We start from the raw sequence: 16,756 nt of genomic DNA on the forward strand, positions 1-16,756 counted from the left end.
CCACCTTCCTCTCCACTCTGTTCTCACCAGTACCTGATTATATTGGCTGTTTTCACCTGAACACCCAACCTGCTGGCTATTCCCAAGACCTGGACACAGGGCCAGAGATCCCATCCCGCCCAAGTCTCTGCAGGATCTCCAAACCACACAGCCCCATTCAAACTTAGCAAAACCCGGAGAAAGCTGCCAAAACAGTTTTCTCCATTTTAAAGTTATTCTGTGAAGTTCTGCAGTCCATTGACATGCAGACTCTGTGTCCGTTTTTGCTGCGTTTTTATGGTGACCGGGACCCTGACTATTACAATATGTATGTATATGTATATGTATGTATATATATATATTGTGCTGTAGCCATATTTTGACTATAGTGCGGTTGGAAACCGGTTAAACCAGACCTGACAGTGTATGTAGAAGCAGGGGCCAACCTTAAAGATTGTATTTTTAAAAGTGAAATGGGTCAATATTCAAAACTAAGGTCTATATTTTATATGCCTTTTGCAGGCTGGAGATGCATTATTTCCCACTGATGAGCAAGGACTTGTGGTCCAAAGTGAAACAGACTTCTTGGACACATGGGAGGTAGGTGTATGCTTCCATCTCCTCAAATTGTACATTTTCAGCTTATGTATGAATGGATACTTTATGCTCCTTTTTGGGAGCTTCAAAACTGGACAAAACATTAAAAGTAAGTTAAGAGCTGAGACCTGTTTGCTTGTCTTAACTTTTTCCTATCTCCCTCCCCAGGCAATGGAGGAGCTTGTGGATGCTGGGATGGTGAAAGCCATTGGAATATCTAACTTCAACCATGAACAAATTGAGCGGTTGTTGAATAAGCCAAACTTGAAACACAAACCAGCTGTCCATCAGGTACTCGCTGATTTTTATGTGTTTTCTGAATTTGAGTTGTCCTGCTGTCCAAAAGCAAAATTCACCAGTAAAAATAAAACATGGATAATTCATGCTATGGGAAATGATTACTCAGGATGCTAACTCACTGTGACCGAAACTAAACCAATGTAAGATGGCTTCAGCTCAAATGGACTTAATTGTTGAGGCAATTAAGCCAGCTAGGGTGTGAAATGCATCTGAGGAACCTCTTCTGCGGGTGAAAAGCAGAGCTTGAAGCCATCTTCCATTAACTGGGTACGTTTTGGTGTCCTGTGTGCAATCGGTTACCATTTTCTTGTAGAGTATTGTAGCCTAAACATACTTATCTGCACCATTTCATTACATGTTGACTGATCTCAGTGATAGGAGCATTAGAACATTACTGATATCGCTGATGGGAGCATTAGATTATTACTTTTATTTGTCTACCTGGATAACTCATGTTTCTCTTATCACCTTCCAGGACGGCACCCGAGAGATGATGGCTCCTCCCTGCAGGAAACACAATCACATGACAGTTTAAAAAGCCCCACCCTTCCCCTTGCTCCCCAGTATTGATTGTGTTTCTCCGAACACAGCGACACGTTTGTTTTGTTTAAGGAAAACCTAGAGACCGGGGAGGGTCGAAGGTACCCCTGTGAGACAGGTCTTAGGGAGGCCGGGGAGGGCTGAACTAACCTGTAGACTTCGGTTCAAACTCACAGGTCGCCCCCAGTACACACGCCAGTGCTCTGAGCCGCGGGGAGGTGAGCCATCACTGAGTGCTGTTGAACCACCGCCATTCGAATTGCTGTTCCCGGGTCTTCTAAACTCAAAACGCCACGCTCCAGGCCTCATTCTGAGAACCGGAACCGCATCACAAGAAGTGGGCGGTTCCCCGCGGCGTAACCCGGAAGTTCCTGTCGGCAACGTGGAACAGCGTTGGGCGGTGGACAGGTCGGCTTGCGGACAGCTCGTTTAGGAGTACTGGCAGCCAGGACCGAGTCACCCTCCTCATGGAAGAGAACGGAAAGGCAGACGCGACCGCTGGCAGATCCAGGTCGGGGGTCGGTAAGTACTACTCCCCCTGGAAAGAGAGGAGGAAGGCAGTGAGTTCCCAAACTTTTAGGGAACGGCCAGTGCAGGATCTGGCCCCCTTCTCGTCTGCTTTCTCTCCTCCCCAGTACAGCCAGCAGTCTTGGGGAAAGACAGAATAATGTATGTGTACCTCATGTCTTTCAGAATCCCCCAGCGGAGCCCAGGAGGCCTCAGTTCAGTCTCCTGCCGCTACAGGGCATAGTTCCTCAAAAATGTGGGAATTGTAGAGAGAAGCTCCCCAAATCCTACTCTAAACCCTTCTGCTACAAATGTATTAATACTCTAGCAGGAAAGGAGGCTGCTGCAATGATGAAGAATTTTCTTGCATCCATGCAAACAGAAATGTTAGCAACAGTGAGAGCTTTCTGGGAGGCAGCTGGGCAGTCAGCACAGACCGAGACAGAGGAACTTGCCCCCAGGGAAGGCACTTCCTCTCTGGAAACCCCCTTTTCTAGGGGACCAAGTGCTTTCTTTACACCTTCACAAATTCCTCCTCTGGGTGAGGTAGAGGGTGAAGAAAGTGAGGTAGCAAGTTTACCCAGGTCTAGGCACAGCTCAGGAGAGGCAGATGGAGACCCCATTAGTCAGTCTCAGGAAGACATACGTCTAAAGAGACACCTCTTTGCCGTGGAAGATCTGGAGGGTCTCCTCCAGGCCATTTACGCCACAGAGGAGATTCCAGAAACCCCTAAACCAGCCTCGGCACAGGATAAAGTTTTTATAGGGGCTTGGGTGACACCCAGTCTAAGGTATTCCCCCTACACCAGTCCCTTAAGGAGTTATTCTTACAGGAATGGAGAGACCCTGAAAGGAGAATAATCAAACAAAAAACCTGGAAAAGAAGGTTTCCCTTCTCCCAGGAGGACGAGGAGGTCTTTTTTAAGCTCCCTAGACTTGATGCGGCTTTGTCGCAAGTCACTAAATTGTCTGATCTCTCCTTTGAGGATGCGGGTAACATCAAGGATGTGATGGACCGTAGAGCAGAATCTCTCCTTAGAAAAGCTTGGGAGGCCAACTCAGCAGCACTGAGTCCAGCTTTAGCAGCAGCATGTGTAGCCAGGAATACCAATATGTGGGTAGAAACACTCACCGAGCACTTGGCTCAGATGAGGTGGTTGAATCACTTACAGTGATAAGGAAGGCGATTGCTTACCTAGCAGACGCAGCTATAGAATCTGCAAGAGCATCGGCCAAAACAGCAGCCCTCAACTCAGCTAGGCGGGCAGTTTGGATCAAGGCTTGGGAGGGAGATGCAACATCCAAAGGTAAACTATGTGGCATCCCCTTTCAGGGTTCCCTGTTGTTTGGCAAAGGCTTAGATGATGTCCTGGCTAGGTCATCAGAAAGAGGCAAAAAATGTCCAGTTAAACCCAAAAAAGAAGGTTTTAAAAAGACTTTTCGAGGCCCCCAGGGGCAGGGTAAACAAAAAGCCAAAAAAGGAACCTTACAGGCGTTGGAACTTTGGTAAAGGGAATAAGAACAACAACCTGCTTTTCCCTCCTTCCAAAGCCAGCGACAAACAGTCCAAGTGACGCCGAGATCAAAGTGGGGGGTCGACTGTCCCAATTCTTTCCCCAATGGGAAAAAAATTCGAACAGTCCTTACATTCGCCTAATAATTCAAAAGGGCTATCGTCTAGAATTCCTGACGACACCCCCCTCCATGGTCACCGTTACGCATCTTCCCAGGGATACCCTGAAGAGGTCTGCCCTCCTAGAGGGCATAAAGGAGTTAGCCGAACAACTAGTGGTAGTGCCGGTACCAAAGGATCAGCAATACCGGGGATTTTATTCCCATGTATTCGTAGTTCGCAAACCATCCGGAAAATACCGTCTAATAGTGAACCTGAACAAGTTTCTGGAATACAAAAGGTTTACTATGGAAAGTATCTATTCGGTAAGAAAGAACCTCATGAAGGAAGCCTTCATGGTGACCCTAGACCTCAAAGATGCCTACCTTCACGTGCCAATCCATGTGGATCACCAGGCGTACCTGAGGTTTGCGGTCGTAGTGGAAGGATAAATCCTCCACTGGCAGTTCAGGGCACTACCATTTGGGCTAACTTCCAGCCCAAGGATATTTACAAAAATCCTAGCAGAAGCAACGGCACTTTTGCACCTCCAGGGTATATAACTTATACCCTATCTAGACGACTTACTGATTTCAGGAAAGTCAGCCATCCAAGTCACATTGGATGCCAACAAGGCAATAGCAGTCCTGGAGAGTCTAGGGTGGATAGTCAACAAAGAAAAATCCTCCCTCAAGCCAGAACAGGTCAAGACCTTTCTGGGATATATAGTGGACACCAGGCAGCAGAGGCTCTTCTTGCCAGAAAACAAGGTGTTAAAACTAGCCTCAGCAGCAGGGGACCTAATAAAGAACCCCAGACTCTCCAGAAGAAACGTTCTGAGAGTCTTAGGCCTTATGTCAGCAAGCATTCCAGCGGTAGTCTGGGCTCAGCTTCATGCCAGGACACTGCATTTCTTCTTCCTGTCTTCATGGGACAGAAAGAGACAGTCCTTAGACCAGGAAATACTGCTCACCCCTCAGGTCCTGACCTCCCTGGGGTGGTGGACAATTCACCAAAACCTGAAGGAAGGGCGACCATGGGCACAGTGGATCCCAGTGAAGGTTACCACGGACGCCAGCTCCTGGGGGTGGGGCGCCCACCTGGGAAAGAAAAATGCCCAGGGGCAATGGGACAGCTCACTAGCTTGCAGGTCATCCAACTACAGGGAACTCAGAGCAGTGGGGGAAGCCCTAGTAGCCTTCCAGGAAGACATCAAGGGCAGAGAAGTCCAAGTAAGCTCCGACAACTCTACAGTAGTAGCGTACCTAGGTCACCAGGGAGGGACCAGATCCAGTCCCCTACTAGAACTATCCAAGGAGATCTTGGAATGGGCAGAAGGAAGAGTGCTCTCTATCTCAGCCATACACATAAAGGGGACGAACAATGCAGAAGCAGACTTCCTCAGCCGCTACCAGCTGAGGCAGGAGGAATGGGAACTGAACCTAGAGGTCTTTCAAACCCTGGTCCAGTGCTTTGGAAATCCGGAAATAGACTTGTTTGCCAACCGACAAAACAGGAAGGTAGAAAGGTATTTCTCGATTTCCCAGGAAGTACATTTAGAGGGTCTGGATGCACTATCCCAGACCTGGCGCTTCGGACTGGCCTATGCCTTCCAGCCGGTGGCGCTTATTCCGCGAGTTCTTCAAAAACTCAACAGGTCTCCAGGCCAGATTCTTCTGATAGCCCCATGGTGGCCAAGAAGAACTTGGTTTGCAAACCTAAGATCCATGGCGATAGTGGAACCACTAAAACTCCCATACAGGGCAGATCTCCTCAGGCAGGGCCCAGTACTTCACCCAAAGCCGGAATTCTTTCAGCTAGCGGCCTGGTTAGTGAGCGCCAGATCTTAGAACGCAAAGGCTGCTCAGAGAAGGTCATAAGTACTCTCCTCATGAGCAGGAAACCAGTAACTCAAAAGATTTACCTTAAAGTGTGGAAGACCTTCTGTTCCTGGGGTAAGGAAAGACAGGTATCCTTAACCTCTATCCCGGTTATCCTGGACTTCCTCCAGGATGGGGTAGACATGGGGTTAAAAGTTAGTACCCTTCGGGTCGAGGTAGCGGCCCGCTCAGTCTTTCTTGACAAAAGATTGGCTAAAGAGGACCTTATTAGACGTTTTTTGTTGGCTAGAGAAAGAGTTTCTCCAGTCCAGAAATATAGTTGTCCGTCTTGGGATTTAACTAGGGTGTTAGAGGCGTTATCTTTACACCCATTCGAACCTCTGGAAGAGGTTTCCCTTAAATTTCTAACCTTAAAATTTACTTTTTTGTTAGCCATTACTTCGGCCAGGAGGGTAGGGTATTTGCAGGCGCTATCCATGAAAGAACCCTTCCTGAGAGTACAGGCAGATAGGATCACTCTTAGAGCAGACCCCCTGTATTTACCTAAGGTGGCATCCTTATTTAATAGGACACAAGACATAATATTGCCTTCCTTTTTGTTCTGAACCAAAGAACGAGAAAAAATAAATTTCATTTTTTAGACGTAAGAAGGTGTCTTCTCACTTATCTAGAGAGAACTAAGAGTTTTAGGAGATCCAATCACCTATTAGTTCTACATTCTGGGCCCAGGAAGGGACTGCAGGCATCAAGTCTCAATCTCAAGATGGATTAGAGAAGCTATATCCATAGCCTACGTATGCACTGGAGCGACAGCTCCCATTAAAATCAAGGCTCACTTTACTAGATCCTTAGCTACTTCCTGGGCTGAGAAAGCAGGGGCCTCCTGGGAACAAATCCGCAGCGCGGCTACCTGGTCCAGCCATCACACATTCCTGAAGCACTATCGTGTGGAAATGTTGTCACAGCAAGACTTAGCCTTTGGTCGAAAGGTTCTACAAGCTGTGGTCCCACCCTGAAGGTAGGCCTGTGTATACTTGATTATCCTCTCGGGTGCCGTCCTGGAAGGTGATAAGAGAAAACCTACGTTAGGCTTACTGGTAACTGTATTTCTATGAACCTTCCAGGACGGCAGGCCTACTTCCCGCCCTATGTGGAGGGAAAAGGTAAGTACCTATAAGGACTACGTCCCTTGTGAACCAGTTCAGGATTACTCTATTACATACTGGGGAGCAAGGGGAAGGGTGGGGCTTTTTAAACTGTCATGTGATTGTGTTTCCTGCAGGGAGGAGCCATCATCTCTCGGGTGCCGTCCTGGAAGGTTCATAGAAATACCGTTACCGGTAAGCCTAACGTAGTTTTTTTTGTCTTCCAATAGTTTGAATGTCATCCTTACCTAACCCAGCAGAAGCTTATCGATTACTGCCAGTCCAAAGGCATTGCAGTGACTGCTTACAGCCCCTTGGGATCTCCAGACCGACCCTGGTAAGACAAATCCTTGTGATTTTACATTTTTGAGTTATGCTGTTATGCATACAGCGAGGGACACAGAACAACAAGGGTATCGCTGAACCAAGCAATCGAGCTTAAAAAAAATCACATCAACAATAACCGGGGAAAGGATATTAGTCGGTAGTACCAAATAAATGCATCAAACAATAGGGAATGTCATTGAGATCCACATCCAAGGGAATTTATGCATAGAGCCTGTCCTGAGAGCTATGCCCTTTTCATAATTATGGGTTAGGGTTATGTGAGCAATTAGCTTGGTCTTTAAACTTTCATTTGTCACTGCTTTTTCCACGCATTAATCAGGCCCTGGGCGTGACCTGAACAGGGCCTCGAGCGTCTATCCTTACCATGCTGTGGAGCCTGCTACAGCAGAGGCCAGTAGGGTTCCAATATCTTCAGTAGATTCCAGTTTCTCAGGAGTGTATTGATATCACTATAGTATGCAACACTGTTACTAACGGCTTGGGGGTATTTAATGGTCTAGGCTCATTAGTTGGCTGTTTGGGACTGGCTTTTTTTCCCCCTCAAAACCTCAATTCCCCCATCGTTCCTTATTTTCCATTTTTACCGCACCATTTGGGTTAAATGTCTTGGTCAGTCATCAGCTTCCTGGCTTTATATAAGGAATGTTTGTCTCCTCGTAGTGTAATAGTGTAGACTTGTTTCCCTCTAACAAAATGCTCACAATGCTGGCAATGTTTGAAGCCGAACTCCAGCTTTTCCTTCAGTCTTTCTTGCACAGTTGTACAGGTTTCTCTTCTGTATTGAAATTGCTGACTTAGAAGCTGCAGCAAGTCAGAGGCTGTATAGGTATATGTGTGTATGTGTGTGTGTGTGTATATATATGTATGTATGTATGTATATATATATATATATATATATATATATATATATATAATTTAGCATCACTTAGTCTTGAAGGCTCAGCATCACAAAACCACCTATGGCGTTCTGATTTTTTTCAAGAAGCTATGTGCAGTTCTTACCATCAGCCATGATCTGTCTGCATTGCATAGGGAAGCATGGAATTACTGGGTTTAACCACTTCAGCCCCGGAAGGATGAACCCCCTTAATGACCATGCCATTTTTTTGCAATACAGCACTCCATTATTTTAACTGACAGTCTCCATGAGCGTGCAACGCTGTACCCAAACAAAATTGATGTCCTCTTTCCCCACAAATAGAGCTTTCTTTTGGTGGTATTTTTTTTTTTTTTTTTTTTTATATACACTTCAGACTCCAACCTCATAGAGTGTGCGTTTATACGCTCATGTTCTGATTTGCCAGCCCTTAGCGTCTCTATTCTGGTTTCGCATCATTAGTGTAATTATTTTTCTTTAATTACTTTTCTCTTTCCAATGTGTATATATTTTTTTTTTTTTTTTTTTATTTATTTATTTTTTTTCCTTTCCCTTTCCCTTTTTTTTTTTTTGGGATATGTTGCTCTTTCGTTATTTACTTTATGAGCAATACCAATACAAGAGAATTCAGTTTTTTTTTTTTTTTTTTATTCCCCTCTTATCCTTTTCCCTCCCTCCCCCTCACCCCCCCCCCCCCCACCCTCCCCCTATCTCACCATAAAAAATCCTGAATGCCTTCTGATGACTTCTTCTCTATTTTTAAGTTATCTCTAGTTCTCCTCCCTAAGTTTTTCAGCATAACTCCAAGATCTCTTAAAAGCCCTCCAGTTATCCCACTTCTTGTCTTGAGCTACGTTATTGCCTTCCACTCCTTCTCTCAGTTCTTCCATTCTATAGGTTTCTTCAACTGAGTCTACCCATTCCCAGATTGAGGGGCACTCTACCTCCTGCCATTTTCTGGGTATTATCCTTTTGGCCGCATTTAGTAAGTGTGGGACTAGAGTTTTCCGATATTTTTTGATTCCTTCCTCTCCACCATGAAACAGTACGACCCAAGGGTCCAGCTTGACTTTCCCTTTTGTGATCTCTTCAATGCATCCCAGGATTTTTTTCCAGAATTCCGCGACTTTAGGGCACCTCCACCACAGGTGGGCCATGGTTCCCGGGAGCCCACATCCCCTCCAACAGTCCCCCGTTTGTCCATCTTTAAATTTGGATAGCTTGTCCGGGGTCATGTACCATCCGGACATACATTTATAGCTCATCTCCGCTGTACGGCTGTCTACTGCCGAGGAGTGTACCAGTGTCAACATTTTCTCTATTGTGGCCCTATCCCCTTTTGATCCAATTTCCCTCTCCCATTTTTTAACGAATGGGAGAACAGTCCGCTCGTCCACCTTTAACAAAATCTTGTATAATTTTGAGATAGTTCCCGTGGCCTTCTCAGACGTACATATTTTTTCCAGTTCGGATAGCTGCTCCCCTGATCTTAATGGGTGCGGCAGTTTTTGTATAAAGTGGGCTAGCTGACCGTATCTCCATTCGTTAATTTCAATACAATTTTTTTTCCCTTTTAATTCTTGTAGTGTTATTATGTGCCCATCTTTAATTACATCTCTTAATTGCATCGTGTCCTTTTTTATCCAATTTCCTCCGATCTGTGATTTTCCCGGTGCAAAATAATCATTATTTTTTAATGCTAATAATGGTGAGTTAAATTCCTTTTCTATTTTTTTATACTTAGTGTCCCAGATTTTTAGTGCATTTTTTGTTATCTCATGTGTGTTCTTATCAAGTGCCCTATATTGGGGTGGGTTCCATATAATCTTGTCCAGCCTTGTCTTCGACATTTCGTTTTCAATATTAACCAACCTTTTTTCTTTACTGGCCCTAGCCCACTCCACCACCCTTGACAATACCACAGCCTCGTAATATGTTTTAATGTCCGGTACAGCTAATCCCCCCTTATTCTTAGATTGTCTTAAAGTCTGGAAAGATATTCTATGTTTCTTATTTTTCCATATGAAGTTCATGATCTGTTTTTTGAGAGCTGAGAAGAGTATTCCAGGTAAGCTTATAGGTATCATCTGAAACTTGTAGGTAATTTTTGGTAAAATTACCATTTTACAAAAATTTATTCGTCCTATCCAAGATATTGGTCTATTTTTTATCCTCCCTATTTCTCTCCTAATTTCATTTAACAAGGGAATAAAATTTATCGCATACATTTTTTTAATTGATTTTGCTAGCAGAATACCTAGATACTTGAGTTCTTTTACCCAAGAAAAGCGGTATTTCATTTTTAAATCCCTTTCCTCCCATCCATTGACTTTAATACTCAGGATCTCGGTTTTGGCAACATTGATTTTAAAATTTGATATTTCTCCGTATAGCGTACATAAGTCTAATAGCTTTGGGATTGAGGTTTTAGGATCTGTTAGATAGAAGAGGACATCATCTGCGAAAGCAGAGAGTTTGTGTTCGTCTTCTCCTATTTTAACCCCTCTTATATCGGGGCATTTGCGTATCCTAGACAACAGTGGCTCCAAGGAGAGCACAAACAGGAGTGGGGACAGGGGGCACCCCTGCCTTGTTCCATTTTTCATTGTCAATACTTGGGATAGACTGCCATTTATTTTTATTTTTGCCCTTGGTTCCTGATATAGAGTCGTTATCCACTCCCTCATCCTTTGTCCGAACCCCATTTCTTCCAGGGTGTGTAACATGAGTCCCCAGTCTACCCTGTCAAATGCCTTTTCCGCATCTATCGACAGGAGTAGACTCGGGGACTCTGTCACTTTCATTTTTTGAATTATCAATAGAGCTCTAACTCCGTTGTCCCTCCCCTCTCTTCCCTGGATAAACACTGTCTGGTCTGGATGCACCATCTTTGCCATTTCTTGTTTCACTCTCTCGGCCAAAACATTTGCAAACAATTTTGTATCTGTGTTTAGCAGAGATATTGGTCGATACCCTGAGCAATCTCCTTTATCTTTACCCTCCTTAGGAATGACTGTTATGGTGGCCTCTGAAGCCTCCCTACTTAAATCGAAGTCTTTGCCCAGTCCATTAAAGTATTGGCATAATTTTGGAAGGAGAATCTCCCTGCATTTTTTGTAATACAATATGGTAAAGCCGTCGGGGCCCGGACTTTTACCTGATGCCGTACCCGCTAGTGCTAAATTGATCTCTTTTTCTGATATTGGTCTGTCCATCACTGATGCCTCGTTTCTACTTATTTTTGGCAGCCCTGCTTCCTTCAGGAAATTCACCATTTTATTTATTTTTTCCCCCTCCTGCCCGTTCTTTTGTTCCACCGAGTAAAGTTTCTCGTAGTATAGCCTAAAGGTTTCCGCAATATCCTTTGTTTTGTGCATCATCTCTCCTTTTTCATTTTTAATTTTATCTATATAATTTTTTGATTTCTTTTTCTGCACCATTCTTGCCAGGTGTTTATTTGTTTTGTTTCCCCACATATATCTTTCCCTGGCTATTAAGTTAAATTCCCTTCTGGTTTCTTGATCCATAAGTTCTTTTAGTTCGTTTCGTTTATTGACCAAGTTCAGATAAAGATCACTTTGTTTCCCTATTTTTTTATGTTCCTGTTCTAGGAGGAAGATCTCTTCTATCAATTTTCCTTTTTTGCTATCTTTTTCTTTTTTTTTCCTTGCGCCCTCCGAGATCAGGGTCCCTCTTATCACTGCCTTATGGGCATCCCATAATGTTGCGGCCGACACTTCCTCCGACTCATTTAACCTGAAATACTCTTCCAGCTCCTTTTTTACCCTTAATAAACTGGTCTCGTCTATCAACAAATGTTCCTCTAGCCTCCAATTTTGTTCAGGCCTCAGGTTTCCTGGGATGTCTATTATAATACTGACCGGGGCATGGTCGGGAATCGTCATGGTTTCTATTTTTGTCTCAACCACAATATCTAGAGTCCTATGGTCAACCAGTATGTGGTCGATCCTTGAATAAGTCCCATGTACCGGGGAATAAAATGTGTAGTCGCGTTGATCGGGGTTAAAGACTCTCCAGGCATCGATCAATTGGCTCCTGAATAGAGTGTCCCTAAGCTTTCTAAACTGTGCACTCCGAACACCCGATGTCTGGGACGTTTTATCTATTTTTGGGTTTATGCATAGATTAAAGTCTCCTCCCATGATTACTCTTCCCCTCCTGAAGTCTGTTAGTTTCCCTAGTATCCCCAGAAGGAATTTTATCGGTAAGGCGTTTGGAGCATAGACATTTACTAGAGTACATTCCAATCCTTCCAGTTTTCCTCTCAGGAAAAGGAATCTCCCCTCTGGATCTGTCAGTCTATCGGTTAATTCAAACCGTACCCTTTTTGAGATTCCAATTGCTATCCCTCTGGCTCTTTTGGAGATAGTATCTCCATAGTACCAAATAGGGAAGTCATGGGCATATAGTCTGACATTCGATCCTAGAGTAATATGGGTTTCCTGTAGAAAGGAAATGTCTGCTTTATATCCTTTCAATTCCTTAAGCACCTTGTGTCTCTTAGTTGGACTGTTGAGACCTTTCACATTGTAGGATATGCATTTAATTTGTGGCATCTTTGGTCTTTCCCTTTTTTCTGATTATTTTGGTGAGATAGGCCCCGTCTTCCCCCCTCCCACCCTCCCCTCCCCCACCTCCCTCATCCTCCCTCCCCCTCTCCCTCTCCCCCCCGTCCCGCCCTCTCCCCACTCCCCCCCCCTCCCCTCTAGGCCAATTATTGACCTCTGAACCATCCTCCATGTCTGGTCCAGTTCCCTCTAGATGGGGTCCCGGGATTGCCTCCCCTCCGGTCTAATCGTAGAGCGGGGGGGGGGGGGGGGGGAATTCCCCTACCACCCCAAGAAATCACCACAGAGAACAAAAACAGAACAGAAGACATAACAGGGGGAAAAAAAAGGAAAAAGTTCTGAGAAATAGGCTATTATAAATTAGCTCATCCTTTCCTCCCTTATCCCCTACTCCTCTATTCCCATCCTGGTAGGTCGGGTATCTGAATGTCCAATTTTTTGCAGAACTCTTCTAAGTCCTCCGGAAATCTCAATATTGCAGATCTTCCGTCTTTTGTGCCAATTAGGCATGCCGGATATCCCCAAGTGTATTTAATGTTTAGATCTATCATCCGCTTTAAAAGTGGTTTCAATACTCGTCTCCTTGCCAGGGTCTCTACTGATAGGTCAGAGAATATCTGTAACTCTATCCCTTCAAAGACTATCGGAGATTGACCCCTTAGTTTCTTCCACACTGTTTCTTTGTCCTCATAGAGTCGGAACCTAATTATAACGTCTCTTGATCGCTCCGAGCTAGCTCTTTGCGGATTCCCCACTCTATGGACCCTTTCGATCCTAATGGGGTCTTCTACTGGTTTTTCCAGCAGGGGATTAAATATCTTCTGCATTATTTTCCTGAGATCTTCTCCCCTCTCCTCTGGGATTGACCTTATCCTCAGGTTTTGTCTTCGATTTCTGTTTTCCTGATCTTCTATTTTGTAAAGGATAAGTCTCTGTTGTAGTTGTGTCTGGTCTATTTGGTCCTTTAATGCTTTGACTTCTTGTTCTTGCTTCTCTGATCATTCTTCAATTGTTTCCATTCTGCCGAGTAAGTGGCCCAGATCTGACCGTAGGTTCTGTATTTCACCCTTGATTTCACTCTTGATCGCCATTTCCATTTTTAGCAGCATTTCTGCCATTTCTCCTTTTGTTAGAGGCTGCGAGCCTGTATGTTGTACCTCTGGCCCGCTGCTTTCAGCTCCCCGCTCTATAATTCCTTCTTCTCTTAATTCCATAGATGTTTCGCTGGTATTTCCCCCCTGGTGTTTTCTGGTTTCCGGCTTCTTGTCTTTATTTGCTTGTTGTTGCTTTGTTGTTCCCTGGGGACCTTGAATTCGTGGACTTTCTCCTTTAGTCATAAATGGTCTAATTGAGCTTGTTGTTAAGTTACTTGGGGTTGTCGGGGGTCCCCCCTTTGTAGATCTGCTTGTCATTCTGCTCATATTATTGTCCCTTCTTCTAATTCTCTTCCCCAGCTTGACCTTCTACTATCCCCTCTCCGCTCTTACCCCAGCACTCCTTCCGCAGTGGTTGGGAGTGGTTAGGAGATATCCGGCAGGGTGCCTATCCCTATTTTTGGAGGCCTCCTCCCTATTTAATAATATCCAATAATTTTCAAAATTTCTCTTAGTAGATTACTGTGGATGATTATTTATAAGTGCTGGTGAGATACGGGAGGGGGGCACATACCATTTCCCCTTATTCAGGGCCAGATAATACGTTGTGGCAGGGTAGACCTTCGGGCTAGCAGCCGCCCAATATGTTATGAGTGGAGTTTCAGGTCTAAACCTGTATGCCGGTTTTTATCTATTCTGGGTACTTCTCAGAGGGATGTGGGGGTTCCACCTAGTTTAGTGTTATGGTATTACAACCACAACCAACAGCTGCCTAAGCTGGCAACATACTTTTACATGATTTCACACATACCCCCTGATTGTCAAAAAAAAATAAAAAAATTTGATGCCGCTCCACTCAGTCTATTAGTCTTCTGCTCCCCCTGGTCTCACGGTACCTGACATACCCTGTCCCATCCGGTCAGTGTCAGTATGTAATATAGCTCAATGGCTAAGTCAGCTGGGTACACACAAAACAAAAAAAATAAAATAAGGGTACACATAAAGGAAAAGGGGAAAGAAAGAATAAATGGCAGTCTATCCAGGTTCAATATGAACTAGTTCCACTCTCACCTTTTAGAGTGAGTACGAATGGCCCCCCAAGATTTCTTCCCAAATGCTTATGTCTCCGTATGTCCAGCTATCTACCCGGATAATGTAGGCCGGGGGAGAAGCTCGAGAAGAACCTTAACGTTTTAAAGTCATTTCCTGTATAAGTCCAGTTTCTGAGGATCCCTTTGTAGGTACTGTAAGGAGAGCCTTTATGTGAGAGAGGGGGATACCCCTTCCAAGTTCATAGGGTTATTTGTATGTGTTCTTATTAAGCTACTGTATTGCTCCTCCCTATCTTCCTGCTGTCCTTCCAATTTCCTCTTAAGTATTCCTTGCATCATACATTGTGTCATGCATTACATTACATTACAGTACACCCCGTCTGTTCGGGTAACACAGTCCCATTTACTCAATTAGGGGGGTTTGCCATTTAATGCTTTAGGGTAGCTTTTATCACCTTCTCAGGGAACATTTGTGTATTTTACTTTTCATGTAGGTAATCAGCAAATGAGTGATACCAGACCTTTAAGAGACCTTTAACAGACCTTTTGACCTTTAAACAGACCTTGATCAACTTTGGTAAAAGTAGCTTTTATTTCATTACCTCCTCTTCTTCGTCCCCTAGGGACTTTTCTCTACCTTACCTCCGCCGATAAAAATAAGAGGTGGGGGCCGACCTTTTCTCCTGTGATGGTGGGTGTGGGTAGATGTATACTGCCGTGTGATCCAAAGCAGATTCAGACCTCCCGCTGCACGTCCCGCTCTCCTCCTCCTCCTCTCCCGTCCATTTCACTAGCCGTTGTGAGCCCCGGTGCGGCCGAATCGAATGGTGTAGAACGGGCTGGGCCGGTCCGTCTCGTGCAGCTGTCCGTCCCCGCCGCTACGCTGCAGATAGTACCCACTGAGCTCCCCTCAACTCGGCAGCGTGTGGTGTGCGGATGAGGGCTGTCATCTCCGCTTTGCCTTCAGCACGGCCCGTCCTCATCCCCAGCAAACTCCCCGCTCTTCACTCCCCCCACCTACGGGCGCGCCTCCTCCTCACGTGCGTGTGCACGCCATGGCCTGCAAAGTAATGATGCTTTTGGTGGTATTTGATCACCTCCTGCGGTTTTACCTTTTTGCACTATAAATAAAAGGCCGAAAATTTTTCTTTTTTTTTTTTTCTCTTTTCCGTTTTTGCCATTATACCTATCCAATAAAATGTAATAAAGAAGAAAAAAAAATGTCTTCTTCAGTTTAAAGGGGTTGTAAAGGTAAAAAATGTTTTCTCTTTCGTTCATAGACGGACACAGCCTTCATTGACCTTAGGGTTATGCTTCTTCCTACCAGATTTAGGCAGAATTCTACAGCACTTAAGGCGCTTAACCTTTCCTTCATGCCGCTCCTCCCAGGGGGCGTGGCTCCCCCAGGCATAACCCACACCCTGCTCTAGCAGCCTCAGTTTGTTTTCTGCCTAACGACAGGAGGTCAAGCTCTCTCTGGAGTTCCTGGACTCTGGAGTTTTTTTCTTGCGATTTTTCTCGCTTTTTTATTATTTTGTTCCTGCATTTTTGAATCCTGCGATTCTTCTATCAACAGCCGACTGGGTGACAGGCTGGGTCCTCGACCCTTGTAGTCCACCCATGTTCGGCCTTCGAGCGTGTGCCGGCCCTCAGCTCAGCTTTGGGACGTCCACGACAGGCCCTGTTGCTCCAGGGGCGGCCGGGGAACTTCGGTTCTAGGGCACACATATGACCGGTCTCTATGGCTGTGTCACAGCGTGTCTGGCCGACAGCCATGCCGTTTACGGACGTTGGTTCTGTCTGCGATACCTCCAGCCGGGTAGTCGCAGGACGGATAAGTAGTGGCCCCTTACTCAGGTAAGTGGTCTGGCTGGTGTTTTCCCTGGGGAGGTCGATTGAGGGTCCGCCCTGCCTTCCTCTCTCCCCTTCCTCTCCCTCCTTCCCCTGACTGGGTAGTGGCTGTGAAGGGGGGCCTCCTAGGTTTTCTTTATTACCACCGGGGCCCGTGTGTTGTTGGGGGACTGTGTTGTTACTCTGGGGGTTGCTGCTGTGTGCTGCTGTGTTCTATGAGTTGATTTTTTACCTCCGACGGCGGCCATCTTGGAAATCTCCTTGGTAACGCTGTGATTCTTCCCTGAGGTGACAAAGCACAGCCAGTGCTGCTGTGTTCTATGAGGTAATTTTTACCTCAGACAGTGGCCATCTTGGAAATCTCCTTGGTAACGCTGACAGACACAGCACAGCCTCTGGTATCTTGTACAGTTTTAGTGCTGTA

The 16,756-nt window shown here is 45.3% G+C and overlaps 1 protein-coding gene across 1 annotated transcript in view; it reads left to right on the forward strand.

Annotated features, from left to right (window-relative positions):
• LOC120932851 (aldo-keto reductase family 1 member B1-like) overlaps positions 1-16,756 on the forward strand; it is a 105,809-nt gene that overhangs the window by 78,708 nt on the left and 10,345 nt on the right. Inside the window, exons 4-6 of the mRNA XM_040345638.1 lie at positions 502-579; positions 745-867; positions 6,752-6,858. Coding sequence (XP_040201572.1) covers positions 502-579; positions 745-867; positions 6,752-6,858 — 308 coding nt within the window. The remainder of the gene's footprint in view (positions 1-501; positions 580-744; positions 868-6,751; positions 6,859-16,756) is intronic.

The sequence above is a fragment of the Rana temporaria genome, chromosome 3, assembly GCF_905171775.1.
Source record: "Rana temporaria chromosome 3, aRanTem1.1, whole genome shotgun sequence".
Taxonomy (NCBI): Eukaryota; Metazoa; Chordata; class Amphibia; order Anura; family Ranidae; genus Rana; species Rana temporaria.